The sequence below is a fragment of the Schistocerca cancellata genome, chromosome 10 (genome assembly GCF_023864275.1).
Source record: "Schistocerca cancellata isolate TAMUIC-IGC-003103 chromosome 10, iqSchCanc2.1, whole genome shotgun sequence".
Lineage (NCBI taxonomy): Eukaryota > Metazoa > Arthropoda > Insecta > Orthoptera > Acrididae > Schistocerca > Schistocerca cancellata.
Window position 1 is genome coordinate 96,735,663 of NC_064635.1, and position 25,194 is coordinate 96,760,856.

Here is a 25,194-nt window from a genome sequence, read left to right on the forward strand (position 1 = left end):
GGGTAGAGTCACGGGTCGTAACACATCTGAAATGTAACGTCCACTGTTCAAAGTGCCGTCAATGCGAACAAGAGGTGACCGAGACGTGTAACCAATGGCACCCCATACCATCATGCCGGCTGATACGCCAGTATGGCGATGACGAATACACGCTTTCAATGTGCGTTCACCGCGATGTCGCCAAACGCGGATGCGACCATCATGATACTGTAAACAGAACCTGGATTCATCCGAAAAAATTACGTTTAGCCATTTGTGCACCCAGGTTCGTCATTGAGTACACCATCGCAGGCGCTCCTGTTTGTGATGCAGCGTCAAGGGTAGCCGCAGCCATGGTCTCCGAGGTAATGGTCCACGCTGCTGCAAACGTCGTCGAACTGTTCGTGCAGATGGTTGTTGTCTTGCAAAAGTCCCCATCTGTTGACTCAGGGATCGAGACGTGGCTGCACGATCCGTTACAGCCATGCAGATAAGATGCCTGTCATCTCGAGTGCTAGTGATACGAGGCCGTTGGGATCCAGCACGGCATTCCGAATTACTCTCCTGATCCCACCGATCCCATATTCTGCTAACAGTCATTTGATCTCGACCAACGCGAGCAGCAATGTCGCGATACGATAAACCGCAATCGCGATAGACTACAATCCGACCTTTATCCAAGTTGGAAACGTGATGGTACGCGTTTCTCCTCCTTACACGAGGCATCACGACAACGTTTCACCAGGCAACGCCGGTCAATTGCTGTTTGTGTATGAGAAATCGGATGGACACTTTCTTCATGTCAGCACGATGTAGGTGTCGCCACCGGCGCCAACCTTGTGTGAATGCTCTGAAAAGTTAATCATTTGCTAATCACAGCATCTCCTTCCTGTCGGTTAAATTTCGCGTCTGTAGCACGTCATGTTAATGGTGTAACAATATTAATCGCCAGTAGTGTATTTTTCCTAGAACGCAGTGAAACAGTAAACGGGACGAACCGTCCCCTTGTCTAATAGCAACTTTTATTTCAAATGGCCGAGGTAGTGCTCCTACAAATTTATCTTTAGATATCGTCAGTGTTAGTGTTTCAAGAATTGTGTTTGCTGATTTTGCCTTATAGTTTGTTCACTTAATTTTTTGAAAACTCAATTTCTTGATTAATGTAATCATTTGAAGGATGGTTTGATAGTGAAAAGTTTGTATCAACAGTTTATAACATCGTAGTTCATTGTATTTTAGTGCACCCCAGTTGGGCGGCACTCCGCTCGGAAGTAAGCCGATTCATATCCTAGAGGTGGATGAAATTTTAACTGCCAGTATCTGGTGGGCAGTAAAGGGGAGGACAGGTCGTCGCGTAAATTTTCTGATCATCAGAGTTTGCGCCAATATCCGATATTAAATTCCAAAACCGTGTGTAGTGTCTTATCAAGTGAGGGCATGCCACACTGTTGATGGTACAAAGACTTCTTTTCGTTGTGTAACCACAACTGTATATGCCCATTTTCTCAAAATGGAGTAAAATCGCAACAGTTGGTGACCCAGTAATATTTTGTTGTTTATTGTGAACAATAAAATAATACTGGGTTAGATAGAGCAGCAATCAGTCGTAGAATTAAGTTGCTTTAATGTGACATTTATAGTCACAACGCAGATCAGATTTCGACCTGTGTCAGGTCATTATCAATGCTAAAAACAAATACAAGAGTATATATTACAATGTGATTTACAAAAGTTACAAGTCCATCACATCGTTGTCTTTTAATGTTCACAATATATACCAGTGCGGAATTGTAGCAGTTTTTCGAGCTCAAGTGAATGCTTACACAGTTCAACCATTACTGTCGTAAAATTATATGTTGGTTTCACAGTACAGATCGGTTTTGCGTATGGCGCCCTCTATGAGCTGCGCCTGAAGTTTACAGTTTTGACGACGTTTTTTGTAATATTTATATTGTATACTAACTAAGTAGTAACATGAAATTATTATGAGTAAAACTATGTAAAATTACAATTCTTACTTTTTCTCATGTCTGTAATGTGCTAGATGTTTAAAATTACTATAGCACGTAACAGTGACATTTTACGCCTCATGGGCTAAAATTAATTATAAAATTGCTATGGCTATGTAAAGTACGTTATAGGAAGTATTGCATATTTTGTCGTGTTGGGAACTGTCTTACCTTAATTAGTTGTTACTTAACGAAAGATATAACGTGAACTTATTTACAAAATGCACTTTGTTGGCGCTAGAAGCGCTTGTAAGCTTCATTTCAATACGTCGCACTTAGTGGCCGAGAAATAAAACACAAACTCATGAGGGTAACTATTAGCAACAATTAATACGTAAAACTGTCACTTTTCAAAATAAGTGTTCAAAAGATTACGCTTTATCATATTGTTTTTAGCCATAGCAGCAAAGGCACTCGCGCGCGCGCGCGTGTGTGTGTGTGTGTGTGTGTGTGTGTGTGTGTGCGTGTGTGTGTGGTTTGAGGTTTTCGGGCGCTAAACAGCATGGTCATCAGCGCCCAAACGCATAGAAACAGGAACACAAGCGGGGAAGGGACGAAGACGGACATCGGACAAGGAGAACGGCTAAAAGACACAGACCTGACGCAGTTCCAAATCCTCACATACAGAGGCAAAACAAGAGGAGAAGAAACGCACTAAAAAAGGAAAGGAAACACAAGGAAAAGAGAACAGAAATCGAAGTGAAACAAGTAGGTAATCGTGACTGGCGGACCTCTTACCTAAAAACTGGGTGAGCCAGTCACCCAGCAGCGCATTAAAATCCTCTCCCTAAAATCCGAGGCAACAAATTGGACAGGACACAAAACCGTAAGACCTTAATCACAGTCGTTGCGTCGTCTTGCAAAATAGAGGGCAAATCCGGTGGCAAGGAAACCACCACCCTCTGGTCAGAGAATAAAGGACAGTCAAGTAAAATGTGGCGGACAGTAATCTGGACGCCACAAGCACTGCAGATTGGGGGGTCTCCCGCCGGAGTAAAAAAAACCATGCGTTAAGGGACTGTGCCCGATGCGGAGGCGAGTGAGGAGAACCTCATCCCGCAAGCATGACTGGTAGGACGTACGCCATGGCCGCGTGGTAGCCTTGACCAGACGCAGCTTATTTTCACCGACTGCCAGCCACTTCTCTTCCCATTGACGCATAACACGAAAACGCAAAAGGGAGGTAACAGCATGGAGGGGGACGACACATTCGACAACGTGACGGAGGGAACATGCATCTTTGGCAGCCACATCCGCCAGTTCTTTTCCCCTAATACCCACGTGCCCCGGCACCCAGCAGAAGGAAACCTCCTTCCCCTGCCGTTGCAGGTGGAGTAGGGCATCATGGATGTTCTGGGCGACCGTATCCGCTGGGTACAAGTGTTGCATGGTCTGAAGGGCACTCAGGGAGTCAGAACACATCTCATCTGCTCCAATGCCCGCAAGATCGCAAACAATTTGGCATCAAAGATGGTAAACGCCGCAGGAAGCCGTAACTTGACGACTCGATCAGGGAAAACAACAGCACAACCAACAGAGTCCCCCTGTTTAGAGTCATCCGTAAATACTGGTACATGGTCGGGATGCTGGTGTAAAATATCGTAAAATAAGGAGGTAAAAACAAACGCAGGAGTGCAGCTCCTCCGGTACTCTGACAAGTCTAAAAGGACGCTGGGCCTCTGGAGCAACCAGGAAGGCAGGCGGGTAAAACCCTGGAGTTGGGGTGCCACACGCTCCACAACAAGGGAGTCAAGCAAATGTTTGGCACGAATCCCAAATGGTCTCGTTGCCCTGGGGCGACTGGAAAAGAGACGTTCCATAGGCGGTCGTGCAACGGTAGGGTACGCAGGGGAAGTAGGACAGGCAAGGAATTGGCACACCCGTCGCACCATGAGGAGGCTTACTCAGGCAAGGCACTCACGTTCGTCATCTGCTGCCGTAGCCCATTAACGTCAAATTTCACTAGAGACGGGATTCGTGACTCCCTGTCCGACAAGAATGATGATGGCGTAGTGGTCTGCCTAGTGAGCAGCAGACCTGGATTCGAATCCAAGTCTTGGTATAAAATTTTCATTCGTCGCTTCAGTCTGCATATCTGAGATGGATATCAAGAAGGGACCTCTTATCGGAGAAGCAAAACTCTCGGCGCGAGCGAAAACGTTCTACAATCTCTAAAAAATCCGCTTCTGTAGTTTTGTGTTTTACAGTAATTCACTTCATTCTGTACATGCTCGTGTCGACTTGAATGTTGTTCGTATCCGACAGGAGTGAACAACAGCATTGAATGCAATAGATATGAATCTTCTGAAAACAGATCTTCCGTCGTTATGTGGAAATAACACTGACCGGAAAAAGACACTTTCCTTTATCTCGTAGCTGGGTATGTAATGCCTCACAAAGTTCCATATCCGAAATTTTTAAAGCATTTTAAGGAACTCAGAGTAGCTTTGTATAAAAAAGAACATTTTGTGATTACACTGGCGCCAAAGAAGACAAATATTTCCTTGTTATATGAGAGTTATCAATACCTACAGATGTTGCCAGTTTATAGTTGGTCATAACACAGAATAATAACATGAAAATGTTGTCAAAAAAGGCAGCACAGCATTGACTAATTTCTCGCAATCTGGAACCAGTTAACTTGGTTTTAAATTTATGTATAGTGTAATTTGCTATAGGTCTGAATGGGCTGACCACATAATGTGTAATGTTATCTTAAAAACTCCGTACCATTTGCCAAAGGACGTTTTAAGGGTAATATATGTGCAGAAGTTGCTTCTTAAGTATGTCAAACAATGATAATAAAGTAATACTTTAACACTCGTTATCTCAAAACACCTATTGCCGCAACAAACATCCAACCTGTCACAACTCACTCCATATTTCTTACAAACTGTTCAGAATTTGATTAACTTCTCATGGTTGGGATTCACAGTCATATAATATTTCTTAAAAGACATCATAGTCGCCGTTGACTGTATAAAATATTTATTGTTACTATTGCAATTTCGGCCTTATGGCCATTTTCAAGTAACACTGCAAAGTCACCTAAACGTAAAAATACAAAAGTGAAGCACAGGGTGTATATACATAATTAAGCAAACATTTCATCAATAAAGTAGCTCAATTACAAAAATTGGAGAGAGATATACATTACTTACATTCTGTCAGAATGTCGTCGTTTTTTTCCCTTCTTTATCGTGATTTCATTACCCTGCCCCATATGGGCAGGGGAGGGCTGTCAGCAGCACAATCTGCCACTCCTCAGCCGAGTAACATGACAACTTAAAATAAGAATAAAATGTTATATACATAAGGCGATAAAGGGGAACTTAAAACAGAATAATGGGAGAAAATGGAGGTAAAAAATAGACTAACACGGAGACGTTCATGGAGGACAGTTAAAAAAAAGGTCACCAGAAAGTTAAAAAAACACAGTTGGCGATTCTTCAAAATTCAGAGAAGACACTGAATGGACATGCACACGTTAAAAGTCGGCCACAGTAGTAAAAACACTCCGGAATAACACACTTAAAACCCATTTGGAGCACACACGATGAAGAATAAAACTGTCAGGCGGGACCTGCCGAGGGAAAGGGCAGAGAGGATGGAAAAGGAGGGGAGGGCAAGGGGCAGCAGGGGAAGCTGCAGGATGAAGAGAGGAAGGGGATCAGTGGGTACACGAAGAGGCAGGAGACACGTGGGGCAGGAGATGAAAAGGGAAGACAGGGCAGGAGAGAGTGCAGAGACACTGAAAGGAGGCAGAAGAGATGGAGGAGAAGTAGGAGGGGCATGCCGCTCAGGAGGAGGGAGAGGGAGGAGAGGGAGCACTGAGGAGGAGGCAGGAAGATGGGGTTAGTTGGTAGGAAGGGTAGATGTCAGGGCGATGCTTATCATCCGGGAGGGGTAGATGGTGGAAGTTGCGTTGGGAAAGGAGATGAAGGGTATGGAGATGGAGAGAGGGTGGGACACAATGGGAAAGTTGCGGCAACTGGATGGGGGTGGAGAGGAAGGGAGACACCGGGAGGCGAGGGGGATCAAGGTGGTGGACAATATATAGTGTGCGGATTTGTTCAAGGAAACTGAGAAGTTGGGGGAAGGGGATGAGGTCGTAGAGGATGCACGTGGGGGACGGAAGGCTGATGCGAAAGGCGAGGTGGAGCGCATCGCATTCGAGGATTTGGAGGGCTTTATAGAACCGGGGAGGGACGGAAATCCAAGCTAAGCTGGCATAACAGAGGATGGGGCGGATCAAGGATTTGTAGGTGTGAAAGATGGTGGAAGGATGCAGACCCCACATCTGGCTGGACAGGAGTTTCAGGAGGTGGAGGCGGTTGTCAGCTTTGTTTTGGATAGTAAGGAGATGGGGAGTCCTGGTGAGGTGGCGGTCGAGTGTGAGGCCAAGGTATTTGAGGGTAGGAGTGAGGTGGATAGGACGGCCATAAGTGGTGAGGTAGAAATCACAGAGGCGGAAGGAGTGGGTGGTGCGACCTATGATGATCGCCTGGGTCTTGGAGGGATTAACACGGTGGAACCACTGGTTGCACCAAGCGGTGAATTGGTCAAAGTGGGTGTGGAGGGTACGTTGGGACCGTTGAAGGGTAGGATAAAGGGCTAGGAATCCGATGTCATCAGCGAACTGGAGAAGATGAACAGGAGGGGAAGGTTTGGGCATATCAGCAGTGGACAGGAGATAGAGGAGAGGGGAAAGGACAGAACCTTGGGGCACGCCGGCAGAGGGAAAGAAAGTACAGGAGTTGGAATTGTGGATAGTCACATAGGAGGGACGATGGGAGAGGAAGGAAGCAACGAGATGGACGAAGTTGATGGGGAGAGCATAGGTCTGGAGTTTGAAGAGAAGCCCGGGATGCCAGACACGGTCATAGGCGTTCTGGAGATCAAGGGAAACAAAGACAGCAGAGCGACGGGAGTTAAGTTGGAGGGAAAGACATGTCGTCAAAATGCTGCCTTTTGATTGAGAGTCCCACAAGGTCCGATGAGTACGACACTTATTACATCTTAATATGTTGTTAAATATATACTGAACTGTCGATGTTACCATCGTTCTAATAATCTATCACACATACAAGTTCAGGTGCACTGACAACATGTGGAGCTAAGTCAGTTGGCGCGAAAATACATTTACTAAAGATACTGCCTGTGCACGTAGCAAAGATAGTGCACACCAAGGATATAACTTATAAGCTTTATATCCTAAAGTCTTTTCATCTGTCGACATCATACAGCTTACTAAATAGTGCTATGATTGTAATGGGCAGTAGGATAGGATGGGAATATTTATTTATAACATAATAGAGGATAATACATGTGTTATCTGTTAATACGCCCCCACATTGACTTAAGTGCCCGTAAATGAGATGAAGACAAAGCTCTGATATACAGGGTGTTACAAAAAGGTACGGCCAAACTTACAGGAAACATTCCTCACACACAAATAAAGAAAAGATGTTACGAGGACATGTGTCCGGAAACGCTTAATTTCCATGTTAGAGCTCATTTTAGTTTCGTCAGTATGTACTGTACTTCCTAGATTCACCACCAGTTGGCCCAATTCAAGGAAGGTAATGTTCACTTCGGTGCTTGTGTTGACATGCGACTCATTGCTCTACAATACTAGCATCAAGCACATCAGTACGTATCATCAACAGGTTAGTGTTCATCACGAACATGGTTTTGCAGTCAGTGCAGTGTTTACAAATAGGGAGTTGGCAGATGCCCATTTGATGTATGGATTAGCACGGGGCAATAGCCGTGGCGCGGTACGTTTGTATCGAGACAGATTTCCAGAACGAAGGTGTCCCGACAGGAAGACGTTCGAAGCAATTGATCGGCGTCTTAGGGAGCACGGAACATTCCAGCCTATGACTCGCGACTGGGGAAGACCTAGAACGACGAGGACATCTGCAATGGACGAGGCAATTCTTCGTGCAGTTGACGATAACCCTAATGTCAGCGTCAGAGAAGTTGCTGCTGTACAAGGTAACGTTGACCACGTCACTGTATGGAGAGTGCTACGGGAGAACCGGTTGTTTCCGTACCATGTACAGCGAGTGCAGGCACTATCAGCAGCTGATTGGCCTCCACGGGTACACTTCTGCGAATGGTTCAGCCAACAAAGTGTCAATCCTCTTTTCAGTGCAAATGTTCTCTTTACGGATGAGGCTTCATTCCAACGTGATCAAATTGTAAATTTTCACAATCAATATCTGTGGGCTGACGAGAATCCGCACGCAATTGTGCAATCACGTCATCAACACAGATTTTCTGTGAACGTTTGGCAGGCATTGTTGGTGATGTCTTGATTGGGCCCCATGTTCTTCCACCTACGCTCAATGGAGCACGTTATCATGATTTCATACGGGATACTTTACCTGTGCTGCTAGAACATGTGCCTTTACAAGTACGATACAACATGTGGTTCATTGACGATGGAGCTCCTGCACATTTCAGTCGAAGTGTTCGTACGCTTCTTAACAACAGATTCGGTGACCGATGGATTGGTAGAGGCGAACCAGTTCCATGGCCTCCACGCTCTCCTGACCTCAACCCTCTTGTGTTTCATTTATGGGGGCATTTGAAAGCTCTTGTCTACGCAACCCTGGTACCAAATGTAGAGACTCTTCGTGTTCGTATTGTGGACGGCTGTGATACAATACCCCATTCTGCAGGGCTGCATCAGCGCATCAGGGATTCCATGTGACGGAGGGTGGATGCATGTATTCTCGCTAACGGAGGGCATTTTGAACATTTCCTGTAACAAAGTGTTTGAAGTCACGCTGGTATGTCCTGCTGCTGTGTGTTTCCATTCCATGATTAATTTGATTTGAAGAGAAGTAATAAAATGAGCTCTAACATGGAAAGTAAGCGTTTCCGGACACATGTCCACATAACATATTTTCTTTCTTTGTGTGTGAGGAATGTTTGCTGAAAGTTTGGCCGTACCTTTTTGTAACGCCCTGTATAATACTTTGTATGCGTATAAATTCAGCACGAGTTATACTTTGTAAATCCATGTGGATTTGTACATAAACGCTTTTATCCTGTTAAGAAAATTTATTGTTGTTTATTGTTGGGTTTGTTTTCAGTGTGCCACGAACCTGGGGATCGAATTGAGTCCGATAGCGGACTGCGCCAAGTCGACGAATGGCAGCCAACTGCTGAAAGTCAACGGAGACAAAACGGAAGGGCTGAATCCGGGAGTTAAGAACTTACCCACCATCACGTTGAACGGGGTGAGTGGGTGACCGACCACGACGGAAATTATCCTTTTTATTCGCCTATTTGAATGAGGTTTTATTTTCGGTGAAATTGCTTGGTTACCATGATTACAACGATCTTGTGTTCTGCTAATTAGCCAGGTCTATCACCGCACAACACAGCATTCTTTAAGGTTGAAACACCTGTTTGTGGAGATAATGCTGCGGAAAGAGACTTCCGCCGGGAATGGGGCTCTTGTCCCATAAGCGGCTTTTTGCAGATGGCAGGTTATTGTCAGGATCTTCAGTCCCAAGAATGATTTGATGCAGCTTTCCAAGCTTCTCCATCCTATGCAAGCATCTTCATTTCCAAATAACTGCTGCAACCTACATCCATCTGAATATGCTTACTGTATTCACCTTTTGTCTCCCTCTACGATATTTACGCCCCCTCCCCAATCCCCCCCCCCGCCCACACACACAAACACATTCCTCTCCAGTACAAAATTCGTAATCGATTAATGTCTCATAATGTTCCCTATCAATTCATCCCTTCTTCCAGTCAAGCTGTGCCAAAAATTTCTTGTCTCCCCAATTCTATTCAATACCTCCACATCAGTTCCATGATGTCCGCCCCGCTAGCTGATTGGTCAGCGTGACGGATTGCCGTCCTACGGACCAGGGCTCGATTCCCGGCTGGGTAGGAGATTTTCTCCGCTCAGGGACTGGGTGTTGTGTTGTCTCATCATCATTTCATCCCCATGTGAACATGTTCACTGATTCTGCTGTAACACCAAATTCGATTGTGATTTTATCTGTTGTTTCTCTATCTTTGAAATGAAATGCACTCTAGTAGTTTTTTGTTATAAAGTCATTTCTCTTGCAGTGGCCTAGCCAATTTCTTTTGGTCCTCTAAACTGTTTCGAGTATTTGTCTTTTTTCGTTCAGCTTTTGTAACACAATAACACTCTTTGCTACATCTGCCCATTGCACACCGCCCATTCATCTCCACTTCTACATCTCAAAAGCTTCTACGTATTTCTACTCTCTTCACCGTATTGTTCATTTTTCGTCACAATAGACGATAGCACTCCATCTAAAACACATATCTTTTTTTTTAACTGTTTATTTAAAGAACCATGGAAAATACACCTCCTTGTGTAAGACACAATTCTGCAATAGCAATCCTTAATTTTATTTCTTGATTAAACATCATGTTTCTAGCAATTTTGCAACCTATGTACGGAAGTTATCAACTTGTTCCTCTACCTCATCACTAATTCTTACTTTTAATTTTCGTTGATTGCCTTGTAAAAATCATTGCCTTAGTCTTCTTCACATTAATCTTCATCCATATTCCACACAGCTGGTGCCTAGCCTTTTTACTGCTCCAGAGCTGGCGCTGAATGTTGTGGACACCCTGCACATTAAAAACCGGTCATATTACTGATTTTCATAGCTGTCTTAAACTCCTGTTATCTTTCTATCCACCAGCTGTGTAAATAATTAAATTGGAGTGCATTAAATTTCATATATCATCCAGTGGAGCGGTGCCTTCATTGGAAATACAGAAGCGTCCGATCCCGCCCGTCTGCTTTGACCCATGACGTCACAAATATGGCGGAAACGACCATAAACCATGAGTCCAATATGGCGCATATAAAGTCGTTACGTACACATTATGAGGACGAAAATACATCGAAAAACAAACACACACACGTTCCACAAAACGCCTAATGACACTAACGGTACAAGCGCGGGAAATAGGGGGTTTTAGGGTGGGGATGTGCTAAATATAAACAAATTTAAACACCCACCCCCACGCAAAACGACGAAAAAAACCGACATCACAAAACTCCCCAAATACCACTAAACACATCATCATCTGGAATCGGACACTTCCCTTGACCTATATAGCTCAACAGCAGCTCCCGATCCCATAAATTAGGACCTAACACATCCCTTGACCTATATAGCTCACAAACATCTCGCGATACCAATACCAACATTCGCAGCCACAAATTGGGATCGAACACTTCCCTTGACCTGTTATCCTTACGACATCTCCACATACCGCCGCCCCTTGTCCGAGACGCCGGAACTTTAAGTAAGCCCCATTTCTTCACGACATACTGAACACGACTTCATCCAAAAATTCGAATAGTTGAAGAAATTTTATTAGAGACAACGCACTGTCCCCCATCATAGCCGACAATCGAAAACTGTTGACCCTGTCAGCCATATCCATACCTACCAAAGACATAAAAAAAATCAATTTACCAAAATTCACACACGACACCACACTCGCAAACTAAACCAAAAACATCACCTAACGCACCACCAGAGAGCACCACCGATCGTATCAAAACGACACCTACAAACACGCCACTCTCACAAACTAAATTCCACGCCGTCGTAACGTCACACACCACAACAGCCTTACGTTACTGCTCAAAGCCGACAGGTGGGATCGGACGCTTCGGTCGACCCCCTTCATTTTACAGCGTCTTTAAAGCTCGATGTAACATACCTTCTTACATGCATGCATTTCTGGAGGAGCAGCCATATTAAACTATGAAATGCATTCGCCAATGGAGAACACGATTGTACAATGGCTATACGATTTTCTAGTAACATATGAAATTTTGTACCAGACAGAAACATTAACCCCGATCTCCCACTACACGCAAGCGGTCACCTTAACCACCTACGCTGTCTGAGGACATCTACAGGACCGAACTAACTTCCATGTGTCTTGGTGTCTAAGTCCCTTGGTGCTCGCACACAAATCGTGTGATTCCAACACAGGGAGAGAATCTGTTTTTCGTCAGGCTGCTTGCTTTTCCATGAAATACAGTAGGTCAGTGTCTGTATTTTACATTGTCTGTACATTTTGACGCAATTTGACCAGTTCCATAGTGATATTACGAAATACAAAAATAACTCTGTCTTTTGTTTTCACGACTAAACTGCTGATCCAGTTCGATGAAATTTGATATCGTGATAGCATACAGCAGTCTAATCCTAAGAGGGTGAAGTAGGCAATGGAATATCTTATTTATATTAGTGAAGGTAGACCATGTTAAAAAATTATTAAATTTGTTGTATAGTCTAAGCGCTGTGTACTCCGTAGCTACTTCAATAGCACAATGCATAGACGTGCATTCCTGCCCCTAACCCCCTGCATACACTGGTCGGCAGCGACGATGTACGTGCTACCACGCTACGTGTTAGATCAGTTGACTGGGTGGGGGTGGGGGTGGGGGGATGCACAGGACAAGCCATGCTTACCTGAGCAGGGAGACACTTGAGGACAGCTGACGTCACTGCACGTACAACTGCTCACTTACTCACCATCACTCGCCATAACGAAACTACTAATGTGGGAGTGCAGCTATAGGTGACAGCAGGTTCCAAATCTGTTTCATTGCAGACAGTTGATGGTGTTTTACATGAATAAAACTAAATGCAAATTTTGTTTTAATTACACACACAGAATTTAAACAACTTTAGTAAGGTTGTTCCCCGCCACCCCCCCCCCCCCCCCACCCGCCACCAATGAACCACAGACCTTGCCGTTGGTGGGGAGGCTTGTGTGCCTCCTCGATACAGATACAGATAGCCGTACCGTAGGTGCAACCACAACGGAGGGGTATCTGTTGAGAGGCCAGACAAACGTGTGCTTCCTGAAGAAGGCAGCAGCCTTTACAGTAGTTGCCGGGGCAACAGTCTGGATGGTTGACTGATCTGGCCTTGTAACAGTAACCAAAACGACCTTGCTGTGCTGGTACTGCGAACGGCTGAAAGTAAGGGGAAATTACAGCTGTAATTTTTCCCGAGGGCATGCAGCTTTACTGTATGGTTAAATAATAATGGCGCCTCTTGGGTAAAATATTCCGGAGGTAAAATAGTCCCCCGTTGGGATCTCCGGGCGGGGACTACTCAAGAGGACGTCGTTATCAGGAGAAAGAAAACTGGCGTTCTACGGATCGGAGCGTGGAATGACAGATCACTTAACCGGGCAAGTAGGTTAGAAAATTTAAAAAGGGAAATGGATAGGTTCAAGTTAGATATAATGGGAATTAGCGAAGTTCAGTGGCAAAAGGAACAAGACTTTTGATCAGGTGAATGAATACAGGGTTATTAATACAAAATCAAAGTGGGGTAATGCAGGAGTAAGTTTACTAATGAATAAAAAAACAGGAGTGCGGGTAAGCTACTACAAACAGCATAGTGAACGCATTATTGTGGCCAAGATAGACACGAAGCCCACGCCTACTACAGTAGTACAAGTTTATATGCCAACTAGGTCTGCAAATGACGAAGAAGTTGAAGAAATATACGATGAGATAAAAGAAATTATTCGGGCGGTGAAGGGAGACGAAAATTTAATAGTCATGGGTGACTGGAATTCGATAGTAGGAAAAGGAAGAGAAGTAAATGTAGTGAGTGTATATGGATTGGGGGTAAGAAACGAAGCCGCCTGGTAGAACTTTGCACAGAGCATAACTTAATCATAGCCAACACTTGGTTCAAGAATCATAAAAGAAGGTTGTATACATGGAAGAAGCCTGGAGATACTAACAGGTTTCAGATAGATTACATAATGGTAAGACAGAGATTTAGGAAACAGGTTTTAAACTGTAAGACATTTCCAGGGCAGATGTCGACTCTCACCACAATCTATTGGTTATGAACTGTGGATTAAAACTCAAGAAACTGCAAAAAGGTGGGAATTTGAGGAGATTGGACCTGGATAAACTGAAAGAACCAGATGTAGAGAGCTTCAGGGAGAGCATTAAGGAACGATTGACACGAATATGGGAAAGAAATACAGTAGAAGAAGAATGACTAGCTTTAAGAGATGACATAGGTAAGGCAGCACAGGATCAAGTAGGTAAAAACACGAGGGCTAATAGCAATCCTTGGATAACAGAAGAGATATTGAATTTAACTGAGGAAAGGAAAAATATAAAAATGCAGTAAATGAAGCAGGCAAAAAGGAATACAAACGTCTCAAATATGAGATCGACAGGAAGTGCAAAATGGCTAAGCAGGGATGGCTAGAGGACAACTGTAAGGATGTAGAGGCGGAAATCGCTAGGGGTAAGATAGATACTGCCTACAGGAAAATTAAAGAGACCTTTGGAGAAAAGAGAACCACTTGTATGAATATCAAGAGCTCAGATGGAAATCCAGTTCTAAGCAAAGAAGGGAAAGCAGGAAGGTGGAAGGGGTATATAGAGGGTCTATACAAGGGCAATGTTCTTGAGCACAATATTATAGAAGTGGAAGAGAATGTAGATGAAGATGAAATAGGAGATATGATACAGCGTGAAGAATTCGGTAGATCACTGAAAGACCTGTCAAAACAAGGCCCCGGGAGTAGACAACATTCCATTAGAATTATTGACAGCCTTGGGAAAGCCAGGCCTAACAGAACTCTGCCATCTAGAGAGCAAGATATACGAGACAGGCGAAATACCCTCAGACTTCAAGAAGAATATAATAATTCCAATCCCAAAGAAAGCAGGTGTTGACAGATGTGAAAATTACCGAACTATCAGTCTAATCAGTCACAGCTGCAAAATATTAACGCGAATTCTTTACAGACGAATGGAAAAACTGGTAGAAGCCGACCTCGGGGAAGATCAGTTTGGATTCCGTAGAAATATTGGAACACGTGAGGCAATACGGACCCTACGACTTATCTTAGAAGCTAGATTAAGAAAAGGCAAACCTATGTTTCTAGCATTTGTAGACTTAGAGAAAGCTTTCTACAATGTTGACTGGAATACTCTCAAATTCTGAAGGTGGCAGGGGTAAAATACAGGTAGCGAAAGGCTATTTACAATTTGTACAGAAACCAGATGGCAGTTATAAGAGTCGAGGGACATGAATGGGAAGCAGTGGTTGGGAATGGAGTGAGACAGGGTTGTAGCCTCTCCCAGATGTTCTTCAATCTGTATATTAAGCAAGCAATAAAGGAAACAAAAGAAAAGTTCGGAGTAGGTATTAAAATCCATGGAGAAGAAATAAAAACTTTGAGGTTCGCCGATGATATTGCAATTCTGTCAGAGACAGCAAAGGACTTGGAAGAGCAGTTGAACGGAATGGACAGTGTCTCCCTCCGCCACACACCGTCAGGTGGCTTGCGGAGTATGTATGTAGATGTAGATAGATGTCTTGAAAGGAGGATATAAGATGAACATCAACAAAAGCAAAACGAGGATAATGGAATGTAGTCAAGTTAACTCGGGTGATGCTGAGGGAATTAGATTAGGGAATGAGATATTTAAAGTAGTAACGTAGATTTCCTATTTGGGGAGCAAAATAGCTGATGATGGTCGAAGTAGAGAGGATATAAAATGTAGACTGGCAATGGCAAGGAAAGCGTTTCTGAAGAAGAGAAATCTGTTAACATCGAGTATAGATTTAAGTGTCAGGAAGTCGTTACTGAGAGTATTTGTATGGAGTGTAGCCGTGTATGGAAGTGAAACATGGACGATAAATAGTTCGTACAAGAAGAGAATAGAAGCTTTCGAAATGTGGTGCTACAGACGAATGCTGAAGATTACATGGGTAGATCACATAACTAATGAGGAGGTATTGAGTAGAATTGGGGAGAAGAGGAGTTTGTGGCACAACTTGACTAGGAGAAGGGATCGGTTGGTAGGACATTTTCTGAGGCATCAAGGGATCACCAATTTAGTATTGGAGGGCAGCGTGGAGGCTAAAATCGAAGAGGGAGACCAAGAGATTAGTACACTGAGCAGATTCAGAAGGATGTAGGCTGCAGTACGTACTGGGAGATGAAGAAGCTTGCACAGGATAGGGTAGCATGGAGAGCTGCATCAAACCAGTCTCAGGACTGAAGACCACAACAACAACAATAAGGTTGTTCCACACAGCTCATTCTACTGGTGTGTGAAATGTCATTTCTAATATTGTGGACGGCCGTTGTGGACGAGCGGTTCTAGGCGCTTCAGTCCGGACGCGCGCTGCTGCTACGGTCGCAGGTTCGAATCCTGCCTCGGGATGTCCTTAGGTTAGTTAGCTTTAAGTAGTTCTTAGTTGCAGGGGACTGGTGACCTCAGATGTTAAGTCCCATAGTGCTTGGAGCCATTTGAACCATCTAATATCGTATTTGAAGTTTCCCCTACTTCAGTATTGGTCATTCTTTCGATTTTAGCCCGACACTATGCTTTCGTGGCCAAAACCCTGTTTCAGTTCTGTGAAGCATATACAGCAGATATTTTCACATTATGAAAATTATTCATTCCTTTTCTTTCAATTTATTCTTTTTTAAATTAGAAATTGCTGATTTTTGACGGTCGTATATATTTAAATGTATATTATTAGCTCGACACTAGCGGTGTTTGTAATCATCTTCAACTGACTTCCTGTTTATCTTCTTTCAGAGACAGAACGATGAATCACAATTACGCACAAACCTCTGGAATGAGATTTGTAAAGTGTTGGTAAGTACTATATATGAAATAATATTAGTGAACAATTGTTTCATAACCAAGGTAGATTTCATTTGCTTAAGTTTATATTAGACTTACGTTATGTTGCTGAGAATATTTAACTGAAATAGACAAATAACTCTAATAAGTCGATTTTATTGATATTCCCATTATCAAGTGGACTTATTTCGATCAAAATACCAGTACACACACACACACACACACACACACACACACACACACATATATATACATCCTCTTCTTATCTGCATTAGGGACCAGAAGGTTGTCCTCCAGCGTCAGTGTCAACAAACAGGGAGGATATTCGGATCTGCCTGGTGCAATTGGTGTCATGTAAAGTGGGGTAGGTGGGGGCTGCCACAGAGCTCTGTTCTCGTTAGCGTTTAATGTGAGCACATGGCTTTCGAAGAAAGGATCAAGTCTTAACAGCCACAAAATGCAGTGCACGCATTTTCTGGCACATAGCTCTTGTAAAAGAAAAAAAATTATTGTTCCAAGGTGACCAAAGAGTCAGTGAAATCTACCATTCAAAATCTCTTAGGACTGTGAATAGATCAAAAATTTACTTGGGGGCTTAGGTTCAAGACCTTACGCAGGTGCCGAATGCTGCAATCTCCACTATGTCTCACACTGAAGCATTCGAGCTCCTTTGCTTAATTTTATTATCATACTATTATTTTCTGTGGTATCAAATGTTCGAACAACTCTGTGCACCCATCAAGACTATTCTTGGGGCAAAAAAATGGTATTCAGATTGGTCTAGTGCGTCAGCTCACGAACTTCATGTAAGACATCGTTCGGGTGCCTCTGAATTATAACTCTGCCATCTCTGTACACATATTCCATCACGGGGTTTGTTGTTCACAGTACTGACTTAACTGGGTGAAACCGCAACATGCATTCAGTGAACTCTAGGCACTCAGACAACACTTGCATTTAGATACTTCTTTAAGTACTATATAGAATGCTATCAGTTTCAATAGCCTTCCAACACAACTGAAAAAATTTAATAATACAACCTAAGCCTTCAGATGTAAGCTGTAAAACTTCCTTGTGAATAACTTCTTCTATTCTGTACAGGAGTTCCTTCTGGTAGATATGAACTTTCCTTTGTAATGTCTTGTTTATTTCTCTACTCTCATAATTTTTCTCTGTTTTAATAATTCTTTAATATTATGAGTATTGATATTTGTAAATTTTCAAATCAGTATTCTGTCGTATACATACTGTTTCATTCCATAACAGTGTGTCATGGCTCACATTGTCCAAGCCACTTTTAAAAAAAAAGGTCACAAAATAAGTACAAAATGTAATATAACTAACAGACCCAGTAACGCAGTTGCTAAAGATGTAGGAGAATTCTATACACACCCTATTCTCCTTCTTCTCGTCTTTCTGTACACCTCCCGCTCCCCCTCTCTCTTTACATTTCCGACTTTCTCCTACTTATGTCCATTTCCTCCCCCTGCCCTCTCTGTCCACCTCCTATTAACACCTGTCCTAGACTCTGAGTCTTGTTTATTGTTATTGAAAGTTCAGATTCCGTAGTAGTATTCTAATCATATGCCGATAAGACATCAATACAAGTTTCCTGTTCTTTGTGAAAACCGAATGTGAAGAGGAAAACAAAACAACAAGCTGTTGTGGGCACAATTTTTGCTTAAAATATGTATAGCGAGAAAATATATGTACGGGAGAAACATTTTGTTTGATGGTTGAAGCGCCTGCTTTTGTAGTTAAAAATATAACAAAACCACACGTTTTCACAGCAGAGCAGAACACTGCACAACATTCTCTTTCTTGCAGTCGCTTTTAATAGAGTGCCTGTACACTGTTGTTTCAAAAAATGTATTCTATGTTCGACTGAATGATTATTACAGTAACGTGTCAAAATTTTCAGTAAATCGGTCAAGAACTTATCGAGAATTTCGGTAGCAACGCATCTGTATAGTTGTATATATGTTTCATATATATATTTGTATGCCATATACATTTAAAAATATTTAGCTTATGTCTACCTGAACACTTATTAGACTATTGCGTTAAAATTTGAAGTAAATCGATCAAGAACTTTTCGAAATTTTTCATAAAAACATTTCCCCTTCGTGTCGTGCATTTAACTTTATACACCACATATATTTAAAAATGTGTGAGCTATGTCTGTCCGAATATTTATTAAAATATCATGTAAAAATTTGATGTATATCATTCAAGAACTTTTCCAGATATTTACTAACAACTTTAAACAACAACTTGTCTTTACATGGTAGTATACATAACAATATTAAGCAACGATTAAAAGTGTTTCATATATTTATCAGATTTCAGCCGTTGTTACGGAATCGAAGGGTAGATTAGTGTGTTAACTCATTAGACTGAATGAATATGTTAACTCCATCAGAATCAGGCAATGAATCTTTATGTATACACCAAATTTCATTATGTATTGTTATTGTTTGAGAGAACTCTAATGTGTGAAGTACGACTAATTGACAATGTGCAAATTGTTCCAGCAACCGAAGCCTTTAACTTGTCCATGACTTGAATCACGCTCCAGTGGCTAACACTAAGGAATAGAAGACGATGGCAGAGCACGGATTCTGATTGTCAGCCCACATTATATTACTGTATAAAATAAAATGTTATTATGAACATATATAGTCACTGTTTCATTCGTTTCTAAATACAGAATTATTCATAAGACCCAAAAACATTTTGTGACCATTCAAATTTTAAATATGATACAAGTAACTGCTGACAGTGATCTTAACCAGGACTGAGGAAAGATACCAAACTAAAAAAGAACACACAGAGTATGACAAGTGAGCAGTACACCATATAATCCTTTGAAAATGTTACACTGAAATCATTATTAATAGACTAGTTCGAGTCACTGGCTAAGCCTTAAGTCTCCCTTCACAATTATTACCCCCCCTCCCCACTTGCCCAGTGGCACCAACTACCAAACTGTCACATTTTAAAACGTTTCTTCACACCTCAGTATGTGCCCTATCTCTTTGTTTCCCCTTACATTTTAATTTAAGGCCACCCATTCATTATTTTCGAGAAGCACGTGTGAAAACTGCATGCACGCTTAATATAGTGAAACTTGTTGAAAAACCTTGAGCATAATACCATGTAACATCACATCCATAACGTCTTGGGAAGTAGCGTCATAAAACTCTTCCTCACTATTTAGATCAGTAGATCTTCTATTGTTTCTCAATCCACATGTATAATCTTCAGTAGTCATGTGTAGCATCATATTTAAAACGCTTATGTTGTCATTTTGTTCGTCCTATTTGCTGTCCACATTTTACTTAACACATTAGACTACATTTGGTATTAGAATTACACCTTTAACAAAACATTTTTCATTTATTATTTATGTATACATGTTTCGACACCTATGTGTCATCTTCAGTGGGTCTAGCTTTATTCCTCTAAAATACTTCACAAAATATTTGACTGGTTTACTGTTTTAGACCTTAAAATATGACTTGTGCATTCCTGTCTCGGCAAGATGACATAAGTCTACACACCTGTTACATACATTCAAAACAGACTTCGTAACACATAAACCACACTGCAGTTGTAAGAGTCGAAATACCTTAATGGAAAGCATTGGCTGAGATGGGAGTGAGACACGGTTGTGACCTACCCCTTATGTTATTCACTTTGAACACTGAGCAAGCAGTTCAGGAAACAAAGGAGAAAACTTGGAAACCGAATTAATTTTCTGACAGAAGTAACAGTGACTTGCAGATTTGCTGATGACATTGCAATTCTGCCAGAGACGCAAAAAGAATTGGAGGAGCCGTTTCACGGAATGGATAGTGTGTAGCAACGGAATGGATAGTGTGTAACACAGAAAGTTTCCCGCTGCCACGTTTCACGTCCGCTTGAGCCATGGGCTGTTCTCACCGATACACCTGTTGGTTGATTCGGCCTTATGTCACTGCAACACGGGGGAGGACATCGACTGTGTTACTGCGACACCACGGGCAGCAGACATCATCTTCGTATCAGTGTGACGTCACTAATCGCACTGCATCGACATAAATTTCACTTTTTGGCAGATGAACGCATCATCGTTTAATTGTTCTGATAAACCATTGTACACATTTTGTATGAGCCTTCCTACTGGCCATTAAAATTGCTACAGCACGAAGATGACGTGCTACAGACGCGAAATTTAACTGACAGGAAGGAGATGCTGTGATATGCAAATGATTAGATTTTCAGAGCATTCACACAAGTTTGGCGCCGGTGGCGACACCTAAAACTTGCTGACATGAGGAAAGTTTCCAACCAGTTTCTCATATACAAACAGCAGTTGACCGGCGTTGCCTGGCGAAATGTTGTGATGCCTCGTGTAAGGAGGAGAAATTCGTACCATCACGTTTCCGACTTTGATACAGGTCGGATTGTAGCCTATCGCGATTGCGGTTTATCGTACAGCGACATTGCTGCTCGCATTGGTCGAGATCCGATGACTGTTAGCAGAATATGGAATCGGTGGGTTCAGGAGGGTAAAGCGGAGCGCCGTAATGGATCCCAACGGCCTCGTATCATTAGCACTCGAGATGACAGGCATCTTATCCGCATGGCTGTAACGGATTGTGCAGCCACGTCTCGATCCCTGAGTCTACAGATGGGGACGTTTGCAAGACAACAACCATCTGCACAAACAGTTCGACGACGTTTGCAGCAGCATGGACTATCAGCTCGGAGACCATGGCTGCGGTTACCCGTGACGCTGCATCACAGACAGGAGCGCCTGTGATGGTGTACTCAGCGACGAACCTGGGTGCACAAATGGCAAAACGTAATTTTTTCGGATGAATCCAGGTTCTGTTTACAGCATCACGATGGTCGCATCCGTGTTTGGCAACAAAGCGGTGAACGCACATTGGAAGCGTGTATTCGTCAGCGCCATACTGGTGTGTCAGCCTGTGTGATGGTATGGGGTGCCGTTGGTTACACGTCTCGGTTACCTCTTATTCGCATTGACGGCACTTTCAACAGTGGACGTTACATTTCAGATGTGTTACGATCCATGGCTCTATCCCTCATTCGATCCCTGCGAAACCCTACATTTCAGCAGGATAATGCACGACCGCATGTTGCAGGTCCTGTACGGGCCTTTCGGGCTGGTCTCTCACCAACTGAAAACGTCTGGTCAATGGTGGTCGACCAACTGGCTTGTCACATTACGTCAGTCACTACTCTTGATGAACTGTGGTATCGTGTTGAAGCTGCATGGGCAGCTGTACCTTTACACGCCATCCAAGTTCTGTCTGACTCAATGCCCAAGCTTATCAAGGCCGTTATTACGGCCAGAGGTGGTTGTTCTGGGTACTAATTTCTCCGGATCTATGCACCCAAATTGCTTGAAAATGTAATCACATGTCAGTTCTCAGTTCTAGTATAATACACTCCTGGAAATGGAAAAAAGAACACATTGACACCGGTGTGTCAGACCCAACATACTTGCTCCGGACACTGCGAGAGGGCTGTACAAGCAATGATCACACGCAAGGCACAGCGGACACACCAGGAACCGCGGTGTTGGCCGTCGAATGGCGCTAGCTGCGCAACATTTGTGCACCGCCGCCGTCAGTGTCAGCCAGTTTGCCGTGGCATACGGAGCTCCATCGCAGTCTTTAACACTGGTAGCATGCCGCGACAGCGTGGACGTGAACCGTATGTGCAGTTGACGGACTTTGAGCGAGGGCGTATAGTGGGCATGCGGGAGGCCGGGTGGACGTACCGCCGAATTGCTCAACACGTGGGGCGTGAGGTCTCCACAGTACATCGATGTTGTCGCCAGTGGTCGGCGGAAGGTGCACGTGCCCGTCGACCTGGGACCGGACCGCAGCGACGCACGGATGCACGCCAAGACCGTAGGATCCTACGCAGTGCCGTAGGGGACCGCACCGCCACTTCCCAGCAAATTAGGGACACTGTTCCTCCTGGGGTATCGGCGAGGACCATTCGCAACCGTCTCCATGAAGCTGGGTTACGGTCCCGCACACCGTTAGGCCGTCTTCCGCTCACGCCCCAACATCGTGCAGCCCGCCTCCAGTGGTGTCGCGACAGGCGTGAATGGAGGGACGAATGGAGACGTGTCGTCTTCAGCGATGAGAGTCGCTTCTGCCTTGGTGCCAATGATGGTCGTATGCGTGTTTGGCGCCGTGCAGGTGAGCGTCACAATCAGGACTGCATACGACCGAGGCACACAGGGCCAACACCCGGCATCATGGTGTGGGGAGCGATCTCCTACACTGGCCGTACACCACTGGTGATCGTCGAGGGGACACTGAATAGTGCACGGTACATCCAAACCGTCATCGAACCCATCGTTCTACCATTCCTAGACCGGCAAGGGAACTTGCTGTTCCAACATGACAATGCACGTCCGCATGTATCCCGTGCCACCCAACGTGCTCTAGAAGGTGTAAGTCAACTACCCTGGACAGCAAGATCTCCGGATCTGTCCCCCATTGAGCAAGTTTGGGACTGGATGAAGCGTCGTCTCACGCGGTCTGCACGTCCAGCACGAACGCTGGTCCAACTGAGGCGCCAGGTGGAAATGGCATGGCAAGCCGTTCCACAGGACTACATCCAGCATCTCTACGATCGTCTCCATGGGAGAATAGCAGCCTGCATTGCTGCGAAAGGTGGATATACACTGTACTAGTGCCGACATTGTGCATGCTCTGTTGCCTGTGTCTATGTGCCTGTGGTTCTGTCAGTGTGATCATGTGATGTATCTGACCCCAGGAATGTGTCAATAAAGTTTCCCCTTCCTGGGACAATGAATTCACGGTGTTCTTATTTCAATTTCCAGGAGTGTATATTTGTCCAATGAATACCCGTTTATCATCTGCATTTCTTCTTATATATATATATATATATATATATATATATATATATATATATATATATATATATATATATATACAGGATGAGTCACCTAACATTACCGCTGGATATATTTCGTAAAACACATCAAATACTGAGGAATCGATTCCACAGGCCGATTGTGAGGAGTGGGGCTAGTGTAATTGGTTAATACAAACCACAAAAAAATGCACGGAAGTATGTTTTTTAACACAAACCTCCGTTTTTTTAAATGGAACCCCGTTAGTTTTGTTAGCACATCTGAACATATAAACAAATACGTAATCAGTGCCGTTTGTTTCATTGTAAAATGTTAATTACATCCGGAGATATTGTAACCTAAAGCTGACGCTTGAGTACCACTCCTCCGCTGTTCGATCGTGTGTATCGGAGAGCACCGAATTACTTAAGGATCCAAAGGGAACGGTGATTGACCTTATGTACAGAAGAGACTGGAACAGCACATTACGTCCGCATGCTAACACCTTTTTATTGGTCTTTTTCACTGACGCACATGTACATTACCATGAGGGGTGAGGTACACGTACACACGTGGTTTCCGTTTTGAATTACGGAGTGGAATAGAGTGTGTCCCGACATGTCAGGCCAATAGATGTTCAATGTGGTGGCCATCATTTGCTGCATACAATTGCAAGCTCTGGCGTAATGAATGTTGTACACGCCGCAGTACATCTGGTGTAATGTCGCCGCAGGCTGCCACAATACGTTGTTTCATATCCTCTGGGGTTGTAGGCACATCACGGTACACATTCTCCTTTAACGTACCCCACAGAAAGAAGTCCAGAGGTGTAGGATCAGGAGAACGGGCTGGCCAATTTATGCGTCCTCCACGTCCTATGAAACGTCCGTCGAACATCCTGTCCAGGGTCAGCCTAGTGTTAATTGCGGAATGTGCAGGTGCACCATCATGCTGATACCACATACGCTGACGTGTTTCCAGTGGGACATTTTCGAGCAACGTTGGCAGATCATTCTGTAGAAACGCGATGTATGTTGCAGCTGTTTGGGCCCCTGCAATGAAGTGAGGACCAATGAGGTGGTCGCCAATGATTCCGCACCATACATTTACAGTCCACGGTCGCTGTCGCTCTACCTGTCTGAGCAAGCGAGGATTGTCCACGGAGCAGTAATGCATGTTACGTAGATTCACTGCCCCGTGGTTTGTTAAACCCGCTTCATCGGTAAACAGGTAGAACTGCAACACATTCTCTGTTAATGCCCATTGACAGAATTGCAGTCGATGATTAAAGTCATCACCATGTAATTGCTGATGTAGCGACACACGAAACTGGTGAAAGCGGTGACGATGCAGTATGCGCGTGACACTACTTTGACTCAGTCCACCGGCTCTCGCAATGTCCCGTGTACTCATGTGTGGGTTCATGGCAACAGCAGCTAACACACCAACTGCACCCGCTTCTCCTGTGACGGGCCTGTTATGGACCCGTTTGCGTGCAACGACCATACCTGTTGCATACAGTTGGCGGTGGATGTTTTGCAATGTGCGGCACGTTGGATGCTCTCTGTCCGGGTACCGTTCTGCATACACCCTGCAGGCGTCAGCTGCATTTA

The 25,194-nt window shown here is 43.8% G+C and overlaps 1 protein-coding gene across 1 annotated transcript in view; it reads left to right on the forward strand.

Annotated features, from left to right (window-relative positions):
* Positions 1-19,351, forward strand: part of LOC126106614 (gamma-interferon-inducible lysosomal thiol reductase-like) — a 42,502-nt gene extending 23,151 nt beyond the window's left edge. The window contains exons 4-6 of the mRNA XM_049912964.1: positions 9,095-9,241; positions 16,627-16,686; positions 19,209-19,351. Coding sequence (XP_049768921.1) covers positions 9,095-9,241; positions 16,627-16,686; positions 19,209-19,235 — 234 coding nt within the window. The 3' untranslated portion in view covers positions 19,236-19,351. The remainder of the gene's footprint in view (positions 1-9,094; positions 9,242-16,626; positions 16,687-19,208) is intronic.
* The last annotated feature ends 5,843 nt before the right edge of the window (positions 19,352-25,194 follow it).